This window comes from Eulemur rufifrons, chromosome 7, assembly GCF_041146395.1.
Source record: "Eulemur rufifrons isolate Redbay chromosome 7, OSU_ERuf_1, whole genome shotgun sequence".
In the NCBI taxonomy this organism is placed as follows: Eukaryota; Metazoa; Chordata; class Mammalia; order Primates; family Lemuridae; genus Eulemur; species Eulemur rufifrons.
Window position 1 is genome coordinate 93,462,249 of NC_090989.1, and position 23,274 is coordinate 93,485,522.

The following is a 23,274-nucleotide window of genomic DNA, read 5'->3' on the forward strand; positions in this document are numbered from 1 at the left end:
TACAAACTGTGTCTACACATGATTGTTTACTATGTCCACCTGTTTCTAGTATTTACAGTAAATCAGCTGTCAAGTCTAAAGCCTTGAACAGTTTCAGGTTTGTTTGTGTAAAATAGGCGGTTATGTGTGCTTCGGGCAGGAGGTACAAAATGTCTGCTTTCTCTTCTTGAGGTGTTAGCAGTTACTGCTGATTGTTCCTAGATACATTAATTTATTAGGGGTTGCCAGATGATGACATTCTAATTTTATCATTTTCTCTTCCTTTAAAAGCTAGAATACTTCTATAAAAAGAAATTTCCCTCATGAATTATTTAGTTATCTTGTAGTACGAATTGTAGCATAAAGGCAAAATAAATGCCTAATTCTTCACTTTTACTTAGTTTTCTAAATAATGAGCTGTTTCTCTAATATCCTATAAAGTTGAACAGTGAGTACTATTATCATCATTGTTATCAGTATAATTGAAAAATTATGGGCTTTAAAAAAGTTGATATGTTTCAATCTACTATTATCTCATGCCTAAAATTGTACTATCTTTAGACAATGAGAACTAACGCAAGTCACCTGCCAAGTCTTTTACAACCATAAGTCTTTGAAAGCTTGTTTGCTTCCTGCTATGACAAGATTTTCCAGGATCATGTGTATTTCCTATGCCAGACCTAGATGCAGCCATTTCTCCAAAGAGCCGAGTTCTTTTTAGTGGGAAATAGTATGCTCTACTGCCTAGAACCATAAATCATCCTCATCACTGTTAGCTCTCTCTGTGATACAGCCTGATATATTAATTCTCGTATGATCATCATGAAGTAGATATTATTCCCACTTTAAGAATGAGAGACTGAGCAAAGAAAAGTTGTGTAATTTGCCCTGGATCACACAGGATGTAATCAGTGTTGCCAAGGTTTGTAAACTGAGGCAGCCTGAGGCCTGTGTTTCAGTCGTTGCTCTCTCCATAGTGGCTGCTGACATTGGATCCAGTTCCTTCTTGCTAAGGGTCTGGTGCTAATGCTTAATTTGCGTGGATTAAAAGGTAGTTCTAATCCAGATAATATTTTTTTATATCAACGTGCAGCATTCTTTTATTATTATGTAATGTTTGTGTTGCACTGTTTCTTCTTTTCAGGACTGATAACTAAAATCTGAGCCTTTCCTTTGTACTCACTCAACATAGAATCTTAAAGAATGTTGCCTTTTTTTTTTAAATAGGTATATTGAGGTATAATTACACAAAATATACATTGCACATATTAAAAGTGTACCAGGTTGATAGATTTTAATGCATATATATATATACCTGTGAAACATCAACAGCAAAATGAACATAATGAACATATTCACCTTCAAAAGTTTCCTTATACCCTTTCGTAACTCCCCCTCATCCCTTTTAGTCAGGCAACCACTGATCTGCTTCTGTCACTATAGATTAATTCGCATTTTCTAGAGTTTTATATAATTGGCATCATGCTGTGTGTACTCCTTTGTTGGTCTGGGTTCTTTAACTTGCATAATTATTTTGAGATTTATCCGTGTTGTTGGGTATATTGATAGTTTATGTTTTTATGGCTGTGTACTATTCCATTGTGTGGACATATCACATCCTCACCAATACTTGGTATGATCAGTTATTTTTTTCTTCTTAATTTTAGCCATTTTAAAAGATTTATATTGGTATCATATTGTGGTTTTAATTAACATTTCTCTAATGACTAATAATGTTGAACATACTTTCATGTGCTGGTTTGCTATCTGTGTTTCTTCTTTGGTAAAGCATCTGTTCAGATCTTTTGCTCATTTCTTTTGTTGGGTTTGCTTTTTTATTACTGAGTTTTGAGAATTATTTATACATTCTGGGTACATTTATCAGACGGACACTTTACAAATATTTCTTCTCAGTCTCGGTTTTGTCTTTTCATCCCCCTAAACACTGCTTTGGTAATTTGGTTTTCAGATTGTTCATTGTAAAAGAATACAATCGATTTTTAAAAAATGATCACATTCACTCAACTTATTTATTAGCTCTTTAGTTTTTATGTGGATTTAATATATATAGAAGATCATGTCATCTACAAATAGAGATAAGTTTTCTTCCTTCCAATCTGGACACATTTTATCTCTTTCTTGCTTAATTTCCCTGGCTGTAAACTCCGGTACAGTGTTGAGTAGGAGTGGTGAGAGTGAACATCCTTATCTTGTTTCTGATCTTTGGGGAAATGCATTCAGTTTTTCACAGTGAAGTATGATGCCAAAGTTTTTTTTTTTTAATTATTTATTTATTATTAAATTTTTTTTTAATTTTTATTATTTTTAAAATTTCAGAATATTATGGGGTTACATTTTAGTTATATAAATTGCTTTTGTATCTTGAGTCAAAGTTATAAGTGTGCCCATCCCCCAGATAGTGTGCGTTGTACCTGTTAGGTGTGAATATACCCATCTCCTCTTTCCCCCTCCCACCTGCTTGGTTTCTGATGAATGTAGTTTTTGTTTTTGGGTTGTTTTTTTTTTTTTTCCTGGTAGTACATACTCTTTATCAGGTTGAAAAAATTCCCTCTTATTCCTGGTTTGTTGAGTGTTTTTATCAAGAAAATGTGTTAGATTTTGTCAAATGCTTTTTTGGCATCTATTGAAATGATCATGTAGATTAGTCTTTTATTCTGTTATTTAATAATACGATGTATTATATTGATTGATTTTTGTATGTTTAACCAACCTTGTGTTCCTGGGATAAATATCACTTTGTTATGGTGTGTAATCTTTTTTGCATATTGCTGAATTCTCCTTGCTAGTATTTAGTTGAGTGTTTTTACATCTATATTCATAAGGGATATTGGTGTGCAGCTTTCTTTTCTTGTGATGTTTTTGTCTGGTTTCAGTATTAGGGTAATATTGGCCTGGGGATAAAATGATTTGGGAAGTGTTTCCTTCACTTCAGTTTTTTGGAAGAGTTTGAGGAGTGGTATTAATTCTTCTTTCAGTGTTTGGTAGAATTTATCAATAAATCCCCACCTGGCTGGGGATTTTCTTTGTGGGACATTTTTTTCATTGCTAATTCAATCATTTTGTCATGGATTTGCTGATATTTTCTAAGTTTTCTTGAGTTAGTTTAGGTAATTTATATGTTTCTTGGAATTGTCCATTTCATAAAGGTCATCTAATTTCTTGGCATACAATTGTTTATAGTATTCTCTTATAATATGTTTTTATTTCTGTAGGGTTGATAGTACTATCCACTCTTATATTTCTGATTTTAATAATTTTTATCTTCTCTTGTTCTCTTTTTGTTTGTCCAGCTAAAGTTTTTCCAATTTTGTTGATCTTTTTAAGGAACCAGGTTTGGTTTTATTGGTTTTCTCTATTGCTTTTCTATTTGTTTTACCTCTGTACTCATCTTTATTATTTCCTTCCTTCTGCTTGCTTTGGGTTTAGTTTATTCTTCTTTTTCTAGTTTCTTAGGATGGAAAGTTAGATTACTGATTTGAGTTTTTTTATATTGGTGTTTACAACTATAAATTTCACTCTAGACACTGCTTTTACTGTATCGTATAAGTTTTGTATGTTGTGTTTTTGTTTTCATTCACTTCAATGTATTTTCTAATGTTTCTTGTGATTTATCTTTGATCCATTGGTTATTTAGGATTGTCTTAATTTCTCTGTAATTGTGAATTTCACAAATTTTCTTCTGTTGAATGAAATTTCTAATTTCATTCCACTGTGTTTGGAGAACATAATTTATACAATTTCAAATCTTTTAAATTTATTGAGACTTGTCTTAAACCTAATATATGGTCTATCCTGTAGAATGTTTCATGTGCATTTGAGAGGAATGTGTATTTTGCTGTTGCTGGATGAACTGTTCTACAGACATAGGTTAGATATAATTGGTTTATAGTGTTTGTCAAGTCTTCTATTTTCTTGTTGATCTCTAACTCAGTTGTTCTATTCGTTATTGAAAGTGGAGTATTGAAATCTCCAACTGTTATTATTGAAATACCTATCTTTGTTTTCAGTTCTTTCAGTTTTTGCTTCGTATATTTTAGGGCTCTGTTGTTAGATAATTGGAAGATGTAAATCCTACCTTGTCAGTAATTATTAATATATTAAATTTGAATGGATTAAATACTCCAATTAAAAGACAGAAATTTAAAGAATGGATCTTTATTTTAATAATTTATACATGTTTACTGACATTCTCTCTTTGGTGAGACATCATTCTCACACTTTCCTGTAGTTCTTTAGATATTATTTATTTTAGTTATTTGATCATATTTATAATAGCCAATTTAAAGTTTACGTCTAGTAAATCTAACATGTGGGTTTCTACAGGGACAGTTTCTACTGAATGATTTTTATGTTGTTAAATCATTTCTTCTTTTTTTAAAATAGCCTTTAGGATTTTATTTGATTAGGATAAGGCTATTTAACAGAATCTTTATTGATTTCCATGAAGCTTCTGCTTACTTCATAAAGCATGGTTTGTAAAGTCTCCAGTATGACTATATGATGCTATAGCTCTCTGTGTCTTAGTCTTTCCTATGCGATTCGTGGTCTAGTCTCCCATGGATGGAGGAGTGTGTGGAATGGGGATAGGAAAGAAAGGATGTTCAAATGCCTCTAATGGGAAAAGTTTCTTCTTGGCTAGAGTCAAAAGTCAGAGTAAATTATGTTTGTGCCACTGTGCTATATACTTCTGTAATACTGTTAAGGACCTTCAGGGAACAAAGTCTGATTTGGTAATGAGATTTGCATGTCTGATTTGCATGTTAATTTAACTAAACCCGTCAGAAATACATCCTGATTTTCTACTCTGCTACTTTAGATGGCAGTGGCTTTTACAAGTAAAGAGATTTGTTTCTATGATCTGCTGTCCAAAGAAGAATTTTCTTGTCAATACAAACTCCAAGGCCTGAAAGGAACACCAATTTGCATGGATTATTGGTATGATTCTCTTGATGCCAATGAATCAATTCTTTCTTTTGGGGATATAACTGGAAAGGTAAGCGAGAAAAGGATAAGATTGAACACTATGCATTTAATCATCAAACTAAAACTCAAAATAGAAGTTAAAATGTAATGAACATTACCTCCTAATTGAAGTACATTATAGATTATAAGGTCACACGTAGAAGAGATGGATTAGGTCACAATTCCTCTTCTTGCTTATAAAAACAAATCTTCATTGTGGTGTGTGGTTTTTGGTCTGTATATAGTCTCATTTTCCTCATTTAGAAAAAAAAAGAAGCCTTGCTAACTTTTTCACTATAGGATGCTTAATCTATTAGATCCCAATGGACATGCTTAAAGTTCTGATTCTGGTGGAGCAACGGCAATATATGTAACCTAAACATTTGTACCCCTGTAATATGCTGAAAAAAAAAGATTAAGTGTCTAAGTTTATCTCTCATAAGTCAATTTGTTTTCCTGATTTTCTTTCATAAGGTTTTGAGTTTCTCAGTATAAGCCTCCTAGGGAGTGCTCATTTCCTGTATCATGTAACAAAGAGATAGATGCATTAGAGAGGACGGCACTGAAACCTAGACATTGGATACAATGATTTTTGTCTTCCTATCAAGTTCCACCTGACTTGTGAAAATGTATTACTTATTTATACTAGAATATGCCTGTGACCTCTGAAGTAGGCTAATTTGAACAATTTCCTTTTGCAATTATGAAAGCATTTCATTCTTACTGTTTTTAATAGAGTATATCTTAAAAGCAAATAATAGACTGTCCTTCATAATTGTACCATCAACTTCATAGTTGTTTTGTCTTTCAATATAATTGCCTGCATCCTTTAAATAATATTGAAGAAATTCTTATTAATTCATCATCTATTCTTTATTAAACTTAAAGAACATAAAAATATTCTTGCAGTAATTACCCTGCCCATGTGTGTCTTTGTTTCAATCTCTCTCTCAAGGTTCAAGCAATTGCTTTCACAGCGGCCTTGATTTCCCTTTTTGAACGGCCTGCAAGTGCATGTGAAGATGAAGAAGCCACCATGACCATTAGTTGGGCAGAACTGCTCTCTGGATGTCACAAATGTTGCCATATATTAGAGCATAAACTTCATCACGGAGATTGGGTCAGGCAAGGTACTGAATTTTAACAGTAATGAAAGAAAACTGTCACCTTCCACTTCTACATTTATATTCTTTGATGAAAAGATTTCACACAAACCGTTTAAGTCTAGAATCCGATAATTGGTTCTCTGGAGGTTTCCGCCTGGACTCTGCTATCCCTTGAACACTGGCAGGAATCCTTTCTTTCTTTTTTTTCTTTCGAAAATTTATGCCCCATACAATTAATTCAGCTGACCTGTACACTCAAGAAATCTCAAGAGAAGGAAGAAAATTGTCATAGAATCCATTTAACTTCAACCCAACTCTGATCTAACTAATCTCATCCAGTTACATTCAGGGCTGCTTAATAAAATAATTTAACAAGTTCCCTCAAAATCACTCCTTTGTTTTATGTTCTCGTGGGAAGTATATTAGTTTGACTGCCTTCAAAATGGTATTGTCTTAATTTTCTTTTTTTCTTCTTATTTGATATAATGACTGAATTCCTCTAAAGTGCTTGAATGGCAGTTCTCTATGTAATAGGATTATGCTATAAATCAGCATCTGTAGAAAACCAGAATTTTCTTAACACCTAGTCACCTAGTCAACTAATGAGTTAGTTTCATAATATACTTTAATTTTACAAAATTTGTATCTGATGATTCAATATCCAAATGTGCAGTATCTGCACTGATATCTCTTTTGGTCTAGATACTAAAGACTGCGGTAATTTTCTCACTTCTAAATTGCTACATTAAAGAATGCCCACTGAAAAGAATGGAAATTAACAATATCATTGATGTTAATAAAATTTAATGAACTTAATGTTATTGGTCTAAACCTAGTATAGTTTGAAGAAGAGACAGTCAAAATGGACCCAATTATTCTTTTATGGTAATTTTACCCTCTTGGGGTTTTAAAAGGTTACAGCTAATTCTTTAATGTATGCCCATAATAGTAATATCCTACTTGAGGAACAACACTTTTTTCTTCAATATAAATCATACCATGTCTTTGTTACCTTCTATACATTTTTTAATTCTGGCATAATATAAATTGTGGAAAAAACAAAAGATGATGTTGTTTGTCATCTGCTAAGTGTGACAAGCACAAAATTATGCGTTAAGTTTTCATAACACTGAAATAAGAATCACAGTACTAGAAATGAACTAAATGGAGCTATTGCAGCTGCTTCCAAAAAAGCATTATATTCTTTTATTCATATTTATATTCATTTATTCTTTGGATATGTAAACCAAAGATTAGACTATAATAATAAAGTAATAGTTCTTGAAATCTACTCCTACTGGGTTATCTAAAGTTTAGTGTATTATTTGAGCTCTATAATCTTAAATGAATATGGATACAGAAAAGTAGCATATAGAAAGCTGTTTTTGAAAAGGTTGGGAAAGTAACAAGTAAGGTTTCAAAATTGAGATTGTCTTTTCTGATGATGGGTAATATCTAAATGCTTTCTTCATGTTCAAGGAGAGATAGTGGCACCACTGGTATAGTGGTATCATGCAAAATTCCCATGTTCAGGGAGAGAATGAAAAGTTCTCACTATAGACCCTGCCTCAATTTTATTTAAATCTCTTAAAAACCAACCCTACTGGTGAAGTAACCTGTCAATGAGCATTTGTCTCTTAAGTTGCAGGACAGATTGTTCAACAGGTCAATGTGGATTTGCTACGCATCATGCTTCCATCATTTCATTCTGATTTTTGGTTTCCGCACCTAATAACAAAAGAATGTGGAAATTTAGTTTAGTATTGGCAGTAAAGATTCATGTTTGTGAACTAAGGAATTTAACTTCAGAGTCTGGCCTCAAATTACTGCAAATTAGGAATTGGCTACTGAAAAGTTATTTAGATATATGCATATAAAAAATTAAGGATCTTTGCTATCATATTTGGATTAAATATTTCCTAGCTCTTTGAATAAAAATTTATTATAATCAAGGGGATAATCTTTGGAAGAATAGCTGAAATATATATACACACAAACACACACACATATTTACTTTGGCCAGTTTATTTGAATTATGTACTTGATGTATCAATCAACAATTATTTATTGTTTTTTTATATGCTTTAAAACTGTCTTAGGTACTTGAGACTGCAGAAGGAAGATTAATTATAGGCTCAACCCTAAAAATATTTAATATCTGAAAAAGAATTAAAGATTAACATAAAGGAACTTATTAGAACAGTATACAATAGTACTGAAAATTAACTACTAAATTTTACAAATAAGATTTTGACTCCTATAGTAGCTCTTCAGCAGAAAAGCCATGAGGAAAAGCTTTGAGGGTGGGTGGAGGAAAAGCTTTAAGGATGGATGGGGGAGGGAGAAAGAGAAACATGGTCAACAGGAGTAAAGGTAGACAAGCAGGCATAACAATGACAGAATGAGAGGTGGACACGAATAGATAAGAGACTGAGTATTAAGGAAATAAAAGCCAATGAATTGAATGGGGACATATGCTGGAAGATATTGGCAGTGAAACATTGAAGGCTTTTGAGGAAAATTGGGCAGACCTGCTGCAGACAGCTTAGAATCCATTGTGATTCTTGGATATGTGGATTTGTAGTTTTCATTAAATTTAGATACTTTTGTATTGTTATTTTTTTAAAGTTTTCTCCCTCACTTCTTCCCCCCTCCCCCCACCGAATTCTGCCCTATGTTTTCTAGATGCTTCATCATCCTCTAATTCCAATCATTCCAATTTTCCTCTCCTCAGTTTAGGAGGTTTTTATGCTCTGTGTGCTTTCCTTCTCTTTGTGCCCGTAGTTTGGAAATTTCTTTTAAGAAAGCTGAAGTGATTATAGGGCTTACCTCATTTGTTTCTCTTTTCTCAGGCTTCACAGGTCTTCACTGCCTATTGTCAAATGTCTGACAGTATTGTTACTCTAATATTTGTCAGTTTTCCAGTTCTAGTTCTTTATGGCAGGAGATTAAATTCAGTCCTTATTACTCCATCATGGTTGGAAGCAGAAAGCCAACATAATGTTTTTTTTTTTTTTTTTCTTTGAGACAGAATCTTACTCTGTCACCCCTGGTAGAGTGCAGCGGCTCACTGCAGCCACAAACTCCTGTGCTCAAGTAATCCTCCTGCTTCAGCTTCCCAAGTAGCTGAGACTACAGGCACGGGTCATGATGCCTGGCGAATTTTCCTATAGTTAGTAGAGACAGGGTCTTGCTTTTTCTCAGGCTGGTCTCGAACTGCTGAGTTCAAGCAATCCTCCCACCCAGCCTCCCAGAGTGCTAGGATTACAGGTGTGAGCCACTGCACTTGGCCCAGCATAATGCTTTTAAAAGAATGAGTATGCAATAAATATTTGTTGATTATTTAGCCTCTTTCTGTTGTTGAGATCTTTTAGTCACTTTAACTATTCTTTACCAAGTGTAAGTATAGGAGCTTCTATGTGATATTCACCCAGAAAACATTTGCTAACTATTATGTAACAGGCATAGTACTAAGCACTGGTATGGTTCAATTGAATCCTGTTGTCTATATCAGTCCTAAGAAACTTAACTTCTAATATGCTGATTGACTAAGGAGGTTTTTTAAAATAATTACTTCAAAGTTTATTATTACGTTCACTTTGAAGCACTCAAAACCCAGCAATCACTCAGTAACACTTACTGCATGTCCCTTTTCACAGAGCTTTGTGTACTAGGAACTCAGTGGTAATTATTGTAGGGAACACTAGATAATTTATTTGCCAAAGCATGCTGGAGTGACTGAGTGTCTTGTTGAGCTTGGTTAGGGGCAGAGAAGAATTGGTAGCTTATCTCTTTGATGCTGAGAAACTGAACTATGTTTTAACATTGGAAGATGCCAAAATGGGGAACTATCTGAACTCATGTGACAGAGTTATATTACATTAATTTTATTCTCTTTTTAAATATTTTATTTGTGTCTATAATTAATAATCTCTATTAATTTCCTCTATGTGATTTTATGTTTTGATTGTGAAAATAAAGCCATTTTGCAATTTGGCTGTGAAGGTGTTACATAAATTATTGTGTGAATGCTATTGAAAAATATTTCAAATGAAAAGAAATCATGATTAGTATTTGTATAATTCTTTTTTTAAAAAAAATACGGGGTTATGTATATTTAAAAGAATATGGTTGGGGTAAGAAAAAATATTTTAAAATCATGTTTAGTTCAATATTATATGAATGGATGTTGAGAAAAATGCAGTAGAAGATTACTGAAAAAGAAGTAAAAGAGTACAGAAAGGTGAGGGATCTAAATTAGATTTTCTCTTGTTTCAAGTTTGAAGCTCAAGTACCTCGGAAAGGGGAATCTACTTCAGTCCTAACCAGTGAAAGAGTGCCTTTTCTTATCTTTAGAAATAGAGATTCAGAGCTTAAATATGGCTTTTTGTTGTCATTTGAAGCTCAGTTAATTCAATATGAAGAAAAGGGAGGAAGACTGGAATAAAGAGGATGGAGGAAGGAGGAGAGGAGGGTGGAGTCCAATATAGTCTAGTAAGATTTGTGGTGATTATGGATTACGCTCCTCGGTCTTCCAGACTTACTCTGTCAGGAGCGAGCTGCCAGTGCTGCCTTCATTTCTCTTTTCATCTCAGCGACATCCCTTGACATGCTTAGAGCTCCTCAAGAAATGTCTTTGGTGATTTTCTTCTCAGTGTGAGGAGGGAATATTCAATTGAGGAAAGAAAGAAATATATGAGCAAGTATGGTAATAATTTTTACTGAAGCTAAGGACAATATATCTGTAACACTGAAATGTCAAAAGAAAAACTCAGTTTCAGACATGAGTATTAGCATACTGCTTCAACATAAGGTTCAGACTTCTTATTTAAAACTTTGAAGGAGAAAATGTTTTCATCTTGTCCAAGTGGTTCTGTGTCATATTTTAATGGAAAAATAATTACATTCTGAAATGGTTGTACAGTAATTAAAGAGATTTTATGCAATAGTGGAGACACATAAATGTCTTGAATCTCAGAGAATTTTTCTTTTTTAATAATTGCCTTCTCATATAGACACTATCATTGGAAACCTTAAAAACCATAGTCTGGGAATGCAGATATTCAAAGAACGAGCATGAAATTTCTAAGAAAAAAAACATTGATTTTTTTTTTTTATGTTCAAAGGTGTTTTCTCTCTGCTTGACCAGGGCTAGGAGAAGATACAAAACAGTTTGAAGTGATAACAAAATCGCTAATTGCTGCACTATTTAATGGAGCAGGTGCCAGACAGAGAATTTAGAATACAGACATCAGGTTGTGTTTCCTCGGGGAGTCTTCATAATTGATAGGCACTAAGTTTGGAAGAAAAGTCAGATGTAATACCTTGCTCGTGCATTGCTCCGCTTCCCTGCATCTAAATCAGTCCTCCACACACAATGACGCTGCACCACTGAGCTAGCTAGACCATGCTGCCTTTCCTGTCAGTTTCCTCACTGTGTTTGAAGCAGTTGAAATCAGCTGTGAGCCAGCAGCCTAGGTTTGAAGAAAGGCCTCTTTTCCTGCAGCTTGTTCTATAGCATGGTAGGATTCATTTGTACCGTGAACATGGGTCTACTTGGTATTTTGAAAAATCCTTAAATTAATTGCATTATTATTTTTAAATATGCCCAGCAGTGCTGAATTTTAATTTTTAAAAATGCATTTTGATTTTTAAAGATGGACTAGATTTGGTTAGTCTTTCTTATCTTTCCTCTTTGAATTGTGGTTGCTCAGAACAGAGGGAGCCCTATGGTGGTCTCAGGGAATGGGACTCCAACCTCAAAATAAGAAATAAAACTGAAAATATACTCCCTCAAATAAGAGAACATCAAAGAAAGTTCAAAGTAGGGTGTTTTCCTAAGTCACATGACTCATAAAGTGAAAGCCTAAAAAATGATAATCAGAATTTCAAGTTAGAAATGGCCCAATTTCTATCCTGCTAAAGTCTCCACCTCTTGGGAAATGTTACAGAGTGGCCTTATCTATCTTATTATAAGTGCACTTAATGTCTTTACTTACTTAGCTTTTACATATCACTTTTTACTTTCAAATCACTTTTCCCACAGTAACTAATTGCTGCTACACAGGGTCATTTTGATAGCACACTTGAAGATAAGGATAGATGGCAGGTTCCCTTCATATCCTTTTTTATAACTATGTGGCAAGACAGTGGAAAAGTTGAAAGTTAGCATTTTAATAGACTAATATCTTTTATTTATTTATTTTTTTGAGACAGAGTCTCGATCTGTTGCCCAGGCTAGAGTGCCGTGGCATCAGCCTAGCTCACAGCAACCTCAAACTCCTGGGCTCAAGCGATCCTCCTGCCTCAGCCTCCCGAGTAGCTGGGACTACAGGCATGCGCCACCATGCCCGGCTAATTTTTTTTTCTATATATATTTTTAGCTGTCCAGGTCATTTCTTTCTATTTTTAGTAGAGATGGGGTCTCGCTCTTGCTCAGGCTGGTCTTGAACTCCTGACCTTGAGCGATCCTCCCACCTTGGCCTCCCAGAGTGCTAGGATTACAGGCGTGAGCCACCTCGCCCAGCCTGGAATAATATCTTAATGGACAAAAAAAGTTTTCTTTTTTTCCTCTAAAAAATGTTATATAAAAGTAATTTTAAAATATTTTCCTCTATCAACCCCCACACTCACTGAGAATATTAAAAACAAACCATTTACTTTACTAGCTCAGCCCATTCCATATTTTAGAAGCTTTTCCGTTATAACCTATCATTTCTTACCTCAATTCAAGAAGTGAGAGAAAGATTTTTATTTATCAGATAATTTGGTTTCAAGGAAATAGCTTTTCTCTCACCTTTTACTCCGGCATTCTCAGGAACTCTGACATTCTACAATTTAATCAGAAACAAGTTATATCTTGGTTTAGACATGAAGTGTGAATTATTGAACCTCCAATATGTAACACTGCAGGCCTGTAAATGTCACTTGGTAACCTGCACATTCAAATCTAGGAGCAATACTTTGAATACCAGAGCACAATGCACTTCTTTAGGTGTCTTTCTTTATGGTCTCAAAACTAAAGATTATAGTTGGATATAACGAGGAAACGTATAACAAATAATTTTCTGGATAGAAATATTTTATTTTGATTGTACTGTAATTATATTATGGAATTTCCATGGATTTAAAGATAATTATAGTGTTATGCTGTATACTTTGTATCTTATAATATTGCTTCACTGAGTGTCAAGTTATAATAACTCTTAACATTTTCTGTAAACAAAGGGGGTATTTCAGTGAGGTTGCTTCCTGAAGGAGAGTAATTGCCATCAGCTTTTATATTGCTGGTACTGCTGGTAAAACAGTAGTAGCCGTGCAGCAGGTGATCAGGGGCCTCAATGTTCCTGCAATTAACTGCTCCCAAATGAAGCTCAAAGAACTCCCCTTTATAAAGGAACCGATAACTTGCTGGGTCCTGGCCTGCCTGCCTGCCTTCCTACCTTCCTTCCTTCCTTCCTTCCTTGTATTCAGGAAGAAAAACAGTACATGAGAAAAAATGATGGATAGAGAGCAAGGAGGACATAGGAATACTATTCCTATAGGGATAGGTGGCAATAGAAAAGTGAAGAGATCAGGAAAGGGAAGCCTCAAGAGAAAGTGGGGTCTTGGTCTGGGATTGAGAGTATGGGGGACAGAAATGTAGTTGGTAATAGAAAGAACCCCAGATCTGGACCTGGCATGCACATGGCAGTGTGGCTTAGTAGAAAAGAATGCAGTAGCACAGAAAAGGAGAGCTCACCGGCAGACAGGACTGGGTTCAATCTCAGCTGCACTTTTAATTAGCTTCATGCCCTTGGGCAAGCTGGCTGTCAGACTTCTATCCCCTCATCAATAAACTTGGAATAATTTACCCACTAAAGATTATTACAAGGTGAAAGTATCCAGCATGATGCCTGGTACATGGGAGGGATTCAGTAAATTATCCTAGTCATTATTAAAAGAAATTACGTAATTGGGGATAAGCAAGAAACACACTATAGGGGCTCAGGAAATGATTCCCTAAAATAAAGACCTCAGAAAGAGTCTTAGAAGCAAAGTTTGTCTCTGACCTTCTCCTGCCCTCCTGTCTCACCCTCTCATTCTCTTCTGGGGCCGGGCATAGAAACTAGAATTCCGTTTCCCCCAAAGCCAGCTGTAAAACCTAGAAATACTATTCTAACCTTCCTGTGTAACACCTGGCCATAAAGAAATTGAAACTCTTATTCCAGAGGAGCCCTGCCCTGTACCCAGGAGAAAGGAATGTCACACAGAGAAGCCAAGAAGAGGCCGAGCAGACAGGCTTTGCTGGTTTCCCCACTCAGTCTATTTCATTAGCTCACACCCTTTATGTCCAATCACAATTCTACATGGTTGTCCCAGCTTCATAGAATCTAAGCATAAAAATGGACACCTTTTCCTGTACCTTTGAGTCTTCGATCTGAAGGCTCTCATGTCACATAAAAATATGATCAAATAAATTTGTTGTGATTCTCTATGGTTAACTTGTTTTTGTTGTCATAGGGGTATTGAGCATAACCCTTATGATGGGGAGGAAAGAGATCATCCCCTTCATGCCTCTGTGACACCATTCAGGCAACTTTCAGGCAGGGTGGAGAAGCAGACCATTCTGCCTTTGGCAATCGCTCTGTGCTTCATGCTGCACTTCACAGGGAGTGTGCCTGATGCTCGGTGAGGCAGCTCTGCTTTGGTCCCCTTTCTGAAAGCCTCCTTTGCATCCCAGCCCCTCCTTTCTTCTTAGGAATTGTGTTCAGGTGTTACAGTACCCCAGCATTAAAGGCCAGTTAAAATCATTTACATTCAAGAAGCAGAAGCTAAAAAGAGGAGCCTAAAACAGACAATGACTAACGCAAATGGTGTACATCATTAGTAATAGAAATTTTAAGAATCACTTGAGGAAGCAGGTGGGGAATTGTTTCCCAGTCCAAAATTACCTTGTAGCTGGAAGCTCATCATCTAAGTTTCTCGGATCTATTATGGTTGGACTTTTTGAGTTAATCAGGTAGGTTCTTAAAATCTCGATATTTTATGCAAAATTTTGTGTGCATGCATGTCTTTCTGGCATAGTTTTCATCAGATTCTGAAAGGGTGTTTGGCCACCCAAATTTTAATTCTGTAGGGTACAAAATGATGGCAATACTTTATAGAATGTATTCTAGTGCCTTGGTACTTTAAGTGTGGTTCTCAGACAGCATCAGCAGCAACTCCTGGAAGTATGTAAGAAATGCAGAATCTCTGGTTTACTGAATGAGAAACTGCATTTTAACATGTTATCTCCAGGTGATTCATGTGCATATTAAAATCTGAGAAGCCCTTTTCCAGTAGGCAAGAGATCAGGCCCTGTATTCTGAATGTGTACCCTGGCTCTGCTAACATTAGTGTCTATAGCTTGGATTTATAATATTGCATGTTATGTAACATTAAACTACACCAAACTCAGAGTTAATCCCCAAGTTGCAGACCTGAGTTTGACTATAATTAGTTGCTGACATTAGCCAAATCACTGAATCTGTGTGGGTGAATATCTATTTCTTCATCTGTAAAATAAAGTACATTAGCTCTCTTTCAACTCTAATTTCTGGAATTTACCTTTTGTTTTCTACACAGGTGTTTTGTCATGGCCTCTCATCTATTGAAATGCTATCTTTTTGTCAATGTTTACCAAATGTCTTCTAAACCCTGAAATTTACACTGATTTCTTTCTTCTTTGAAATTCTATTATACTTTTTGTACCATTCAACTTATCACTTTACTATGTTCTAAAATATTCTCTAATTGTTTGAGTTACTTATTTTTTTCTTCCAATCTTGGTGCCATATGATTAAAGTCCAGGATGTGTCTATTTCTTCTTCTATTATCCTTATCATAGCACAGGGCATATAGTAGATGTTCAATAAATTTTTGAAGATTGGATGCCATGTTTTTAGAGAGGATCTCTATAGAGGACACACTGAATAGTCTCAATCTCATTAATTTAGTTATCAATTGGTCACATTAAACCATTTATTTTCAAGAGAGAGAGATTGAAATATGCTAAATTAAGCTATTTACATGTCAATGTCAGCTCTTCAATGAATAAATTCTAATTGTTTTTAGAAACAATTAACCCAATTGAATAGGTCAAAAAGAAAGGAATTTATTGAGTTATTCTCCTGCTTCTTGGAATTTCCTTCTGTTAGTAATTATTGGAAATTTACATATACCTATACATATACATGCATACACATGCACCCACAAGTATTTAAGGCAAATTAAGTTATTTTGCCCAGAATAGTAAAACTAGATGCTATATTTAACTCTTTAAAGAGAGACACTTTTTTTTTTTACAAAGTTACGAGTACTTTTTACAAAGTTACATTGTACTTTTGTACAATGGTTCCAGTCTTACTTTGTTCTGACTGCTATAACAAAATACCATAAACTGGGTATAAACAACAGAAATTTATTTTCATAGCTCTGGGAGTTAAGACTGTCCAAAGTTAAGTCACCAGAAGATTAGTGTTTGGTAAGGGTCCACTTTATGGTTCATAGATGGTGATTTCCTCCTGTGTCCTCTCGTAATGGAAGGGGCAACCAAGCTCTCTCAGACCTCTTTTATAAGAGCACTAATCCCATTCAAGACGGTTCTATCCTCATGACTGACTTACTTTTCAAAGCCCCCCCCCCAATATTATCGCCTTTGTGGTTAAGGTTTCAACATATGAATTTGGGGAACAGGGATACAAATATTCAAACCATAGTAGTGCCTGTTAAGAAGTGTGAAGGGTCTAAAGTTTTATACTGTTTTCAAGTTAGCTATTAACAATTTAGCTAGCCATTTCCAGCACAACCAGCAATACAAATATTGTGGTGCTCACTTAGAAAGAGAAATTTAAAAAATCTTATAATGACAGAGGACATAAGACTCCCATGTCATAGGAAAAGGACTATTATTCACAGGAGAGCAAGCAGCGTAAGTATCAACATATTTTTTTAGCTCTCCTTGCCAACATGTCCACAGATGCAATGCAGATGGGCACAGATGAATGTCTGCACATTCAGTGTATTGCATTATAGGAAGGGAACCCCCAATTTAGGGAATCTGAATATATAATAGTGGACAGGTTGGATACTTGCCTTTTGCTCCAGAGGAAGGCGTAATCTTTATTATTCTGGGCAGTGAGCATGCCTGCCATTTGCTCCAAAAGGAGACACTGTCTCTATATTCCAAAGCTGTTTGCTATGCAAACATATTTGAAAAAATAATCCTGAAAAAGGGCAGTCAGTGCCTAGTGTTACAAGAAGTACAGAAATGCTGGCAAATCATTGAGACTTACCTCCTAAGAATGTCACCCTTGATTCTACATAATAAGTTGATCAGAAATATTTCTGAGAGTCATTCTATTAGAGCAGTTTTCCTTAAGCTACCCAAAGTAATAACATTCCTTTTCTTGTGAGGCAGGAATTTGATCTTGAGGTCAAGTCAGAAATCTTTCAACTTTGGGGCACAAATCATTGAGCGGAACACAAGAGAGAACTTGTACCTAACCATGGAGGACATAGTGGTTCCAAGTTGGTCAAAGAGCAGCTGTGGCTGTTTGTCTTTTGGAGCCTGTGGGTCTGAGAGTAATGGAAAGATCCTCCTGACAAAATGCAGCGGGATCATTATCCTTGCTTGGAAAATGGGAATTTGCTCCACAACATCTGGCATTGGGTCATCAGGAATGTAGGAAGAGCCATTTTGACCCAAGCCTCTAGCTGTGTTTGTGAATCTCGGCAGGGAGTTGAGTCCTGGCCATTTCACTCTCAAACATTCTAGACCAAAGTTTAAATAAGCCATTCTTTGGGCATGAGCTGGACCTTTGGGGAGCAGCAGATGGTTGGTAAGGTCTTGTTTGCCTGCCCCAGGCCCACGAGGAAGAACACAGGAATTTGGCCAATTACTCATTTTACATCTCTGGAATCTTACATGATTATTGTGATTAATATTGTTTCCTGCCATGTGTTCCAATTAAAAAAAAAATTAAGGTACCCCTAGAGTAGGAGAAAAGTCTGAATGCAGATTTGCTGTAACTTCTAACTGTAAATTCTTTCATGGGAAGTGGGAGGAGGCATAAGTGAGGTGTTTTCTAGGTTTTGGTTTGTATCATCATAACCTGAGTTTAATTTTAATTTTGCATATTAAAACAGCTCTATTTTGCTGATATCTTGGAAAAATGAACTAAAGATTGTTTTCCTCTTCTTAATTTTTTGTCAGTTACTTACAATGCATCTTTAGATGCTATCATTTCCAGTACAACCAGCAATACAAATACTGTGGTGCTGGCTTGGAGAGAGAAATCAAAAAAGCATCTTAAAATGACATCCTTCAACATTGCCCAGGGCATTCATGCTTTTGATTACCACTCTCGGCTCAATTTAATTGGTATGTAAAATAAATCATTATAACTATGAGGGCCTCATAAATAGTCTGGGATGTATATTTGTATGCATGGAGCCTCTCTACCTTTTTGCTTTATTGTCAGAGAGACCAACTTGAGCAGCTCACATTTTATTGCCTGAGAATGTCTGGTAATGATGCATTATGATGTGCAGTGTATTTGAACTACATTGGAGTAAAAATATGAGAAAGTGCCCCAATGCTTTAATGAGTCATTTTATTAGAATTGGTGGAGGGTGTAAAATGATATAGATAAAGAAGGCAGTTTGTGCAGCATCTGCTGTTCTGCCTTCTTCCTAACACCACCAAATGTTCCATCCAAACAAATACATTATTTTCATTGCTGCTACTACTACTACTTACTGCTGCTACTACACACATATCCCACACATGAGAGAATTACAAAATGTAGAGTGCTTTTCAACAATCTTTCAGAATACAATCTCTAATGATTTTTGAAAAATTTCAGATTATCCTAGCTTTAGTTTACTAAAGGAGAGAAATTGATTTCAAAGGGCATATTTTAGCTCAGGAAACATAAAGGTTCTTAGGGATTAACTATTTAAATAAAAAATTTAGACATTCTGACAGCTGATGATTTGATATGTGTATATGATATTATTTCAAACATTATAAAAAATGAAGTGTAGCTGTATTATTGAAAAATTAATAGGGTAGTTATAGAGAACATATGTGGCCTACAGAGTGGGTCATATTAACCCTCATTCAATAGTTATCATTCATATAAAGAGTATTGATATTAACTAAAAGACTGGGTCCCTGAAATTCCCAACAATAATAGCTGACAACCACAGTAAAAGATGCCTTGCATATGGACTCAGGAATATGCCAACGTCAAAATTTCAAAGAGTATAGATTTATTAGAGAAGGCTGGGGGAGTTGGTGAATTAATTTAGCAAGGACTCAAATATTGACCATTTAATTAGTTGATTGATTAGTTATTTTAATCTCTGTATAGTAATCACTACTTTGTACCTGCTATATGGCTGGAAAAATAAGAGTGAATGAGTTCAACTCCATAGTTGGCCCTAAACCAGGGAACAACAAAGAGTGCTATATTGGGTTTCCACAAGCCCGAGTAAGCACTATACTTCCTGCTCTGAAGAGCTCCCTAACTATAACCAATTCATTTTCAAAAGTACCTTATTCTATCAATAAAACAGGTCAAAAGTATATTTGTGCTACTTGTGTGTACTTACAGTCATGTGTCACTTAATGATGGGAATACATTTTGAGAAATGTGTCATTAAGTGATTTCATCACTGTGCAAACATCAGAGTGTACTTACATCAACCTAGATGGTAGAGCCTACTGCACACCTAGGCTAAATGGTACAGCCTATTGCTCCTAGAGGGCAAACCTGCACAACATGTTACTGTACTGAATACTGTAGGTAATTGTAACAGTGGTATTTGTGTATCTAAATATGGAAAAAGTACACTAAAAATATGATATTATAGTCCTCTGGGACTACCATGTACATGCTGTCCATCACTGACCAAGACGTTGTCATGTGGTGCATGACTGTACTTGACTATTTACATGGCAGTGAAAATAATTTGCTTCATTATACTTTTTAATTAATTTGTGAACTTTCAATATTGTTTTAGTTTTTTCTTACTCCTGGGATAACTTTAACACTGTCTACATTCCTGGAAAGGGGAAACAGTGGGACTAGGAGGAAGGATTCTGTCCCCTCGTGGTCAGGCTTCTGGTTGGCTCCTAAGTGGGACTGTATCTTTCCTTCCACCTCATGCATACCCTTTTCCCCTGTGCAAACTCCTCCTCCCTACTCCCTTCATATCAACTATTTTCGTTAACAGAACTCATGCCCTATTAGTCTGGTCTAGTTGGTCAATGGCAAGATTTTCCTACCTTCAAGACAGGGTGTATTAGTGTTCATCAGATGGCACTTATCAACCTACAGATATGTGATAAATTTGCTTTAAAAAGACAATGTTGTGGGTTATTCATGCTATTAAAAACATTTTTTTTCTTTCTAATTCTTAGCGACTGCTGGCATTAACAATAAAGTTTGCCTTTGGAATCCTTATGTGGTCTCTAAACCAGTTGGTGTCCTTTGGGGTCACTCAGCCAGCGTAATAGCTGTCCAATTCTTTGTTGAAAGAAAACAACTTTTCAGCTTCTCCAAAGATAAAGTAAGTAACAATGTACTTTTAATTTATTTAGTTCTGCCTCTGCAGTTCCTACTCAGGACCCAGAAACTGGGTCCTGAATTTTTCTGACAGAGGGTGTCAATTTTTAAAATATAGTGGCTAGCTACCATGTCTTTGCAAATCTATATTTGGAAAATGTGTTGATTGATGGTTACTTAACAATAGTGCTGGACAACTGGACAAAGTATTTCATTAAAATTTTGTTCAAATATGATGATTAGGCATAGCCAATTAGCTATCATTGCCTTCATACTGAAGAGTCTCAGTAAATTAGAAATTGAAATTAATCTAAAATATATCAGGTACATTAAGAACACTTCAATCAAGTATATCAGTCCATTTCTAGTTTATGATATTGATGGACTATTTTAACTATGGTAGAAAATGTGGCACAGAGCCAGACAGTCCAGGTTGAATCTTGACCACACCATTTACTACTTATAGCCACTTAGGCAAATTTCTTAATCTCTAAAAATCTTTCCTTCTGTTCCTCAATAAAACTTCAATTTTATATAATGCTCAACTTAAAGATCCAGTTAACATATGATAGATTTCAAGATACTTGGTTATGAAAAGAAGCATAGATGATGAGCTTATTGGGGATAGTCTCTGAGATTCAGTGAATCTGAATTTTTGTTCCATGCTAAAGTGTGTGTGTATAAATAAATATATGTGTATGTGTATATATATTTATATATATATTTAAATTGCATAGAAATTCATCTTCAACTCCTTAGCCACACCCCACCTATAAGTCCTGCCAAACTTACTTATTTTACTGTATTACCTAGCATAGAAATCTTCTCCCTTTCCCTTAAACATCAACAATCAGCTACCAATTCCTGTTGATTCTACCATCAAAATACGTTTATCAGTTTCACCTTTCCATCTCAGTGCCACTGGTTTAATTCAAAATCTCATCTTTTTCTCCCAATATATTGCAAAGTTTTCCTAACATATCTCCCGACTTTCAGACTTGTCTGACTTTAATCTGTCCTCAATTCTGCTATTTAAGTAGTTTGCCAAAAAAATTCTTCAAGGCCTCTAAATATCAACTCCAAGATTATTAAACTTTTGTACAAAGCTCTCCCCCGTCTACCAGCCCCACTTCATTTCCTTCTTTTCTCTTTCATTCATTTAATGCTCCAGCCTTATCAAACTATTGTTTGTTCCCCCCATGCAGTTTCATGACGTTGCAACATGCTCTTCCTTCTGCCTTCGGTTCCGTCTCTTCCACCAATTGGCAGATGTCTACTTATCCTCCAGGTTTTAGATTTTTTGGAGTCTCATGCAGACCAAAGTATTTCTCTCTGTGCACCTCTGTTGCACTTGTGTATGCCTCATTAGGGCGTGTGTTTTGCTGTACTGAAACTGTTACTTTGCTGCCTTAAGAAGGGCCAGTATTTTTTCAGCTTGCATTCTTGGTACCTATCACAGTGCTTGGCACCTTCTAATGTTTATTCAATAATTAATGGTTGACAACCTGAAAAATGACAACACATTACTGTGAATCTAAAGTACCAAAAAAACTCAGAATGACACTATTAGACATAAGTTATATTTATTTGTTTTAATCTCTCAGATCTTTTAGCACTTTGTTCTAACTTTCATTATTGAAATTAATACCATCTGGCTTGGATATTAGAGCATTGTATATTTATATTATATCTTTCACTAGATTTTGATTGTTTGAAGGCAAAGATTATTTGTTGAATTCATTTTTGTGTTTTCCAGGACCTAGAAAATATTAATGTATTAGACATATGTTAAATATAATATATGAAATAGTATAACTATCAACTAAATGATAGAATTCATGAAGGTAGGAATTATATCTTTCTTGGATTATGCCATATACATACCACGTCCTCAATAAGTCATAGTTAAATACAAAAAATCTTTGTCAAGCATAAATATGAAATAAATACCAGATATTTCATCATTATAGAGTTCCCTAGAAGGTTTTATCACTTTAAAAGCAAGTGAAAAAGTGTCTTTAGAATGAGAATTGATTGCATGCACCGATCATCAATGTTAAGACTACCTGGCCTCTTCCAAAAGCAGTTTTATCCTTCTATTTTTGTTTTCACTCCTAAACCATTATGTTATAATAAAGCTTGTCATGCTTTCTTTCACATTAGTCTAAATCTATATCACTTTGATAAACGCATGATAATCTCAGTCTTTATGTCTTTATAGCAAACAACAGGGCTTTCTCCTACCAGGGTAAGCCTCTGCTTTTTTGTTACAAAATTCTTTTAAATAAGAATTTGGGGCTAAGTTAGGGAACAGGAAAAATAAGAAAAACATCCTTTTTTTCAGAGAGCTTTTGATTGAAACATGTTTTAGCTAAATTAGAGGATTTTCAGACCAAAGTGATTCAGATCTAAACAATTTCCTCCAAAAACGATCTGAGACTTCAATTCTTTTTTGGAAGACTGCTTTATTGTCACTTTCCAGTGATGATTAAACAGTAAGTTTATCCCTATAGAATTTGGTATTATACTAAATAATAGTCCAATTGCATTTTGTTTTGGGCTTCTAAACTGTTTGTCTTAAGGTGGCAGTAACTGGTGGCAAGGACCTGCTG

At 35.1% G+C, this 23,274-nt stretch overlaps 1 protein-coding gene across 2 annotated transcripts in view; it reads left to right on the plus strand.

Annotated features, from left to right (window-relative positions):
* Nucleotides 1-23,274, plus strand: part of WDR49 (WD repeat domain 49) — a 146,331-nt gene that overhangs the window by 19,192 nt on the left and 103,865 nt on the right. For both annotated transcript variants that reach the window (XM_069472974.1, XM_069472975.1), the window contains exons 4-7: nucleotides 4,817-4,993; nucleotides 5,918-6,092; nucleotides 18,304-18,471; nucleotides 20,518-20,666. In XM_069472974.1, the coding sequence (XP_069329075.1) occupies nucleotides 4,817-4,993; nucleotides 5,918-6,092; nucleotides 18,304-18,471; nucleotides 20,518-20,666 (669 nt within the window). The remainder of the gene's footprint in view (nucleotides 1-4,816; nucleotides 4,994-5,917; nucleotides 6,093-18,303; nucleotides 18,472-20,517; nucleotides 20,667-23,274) is intronic.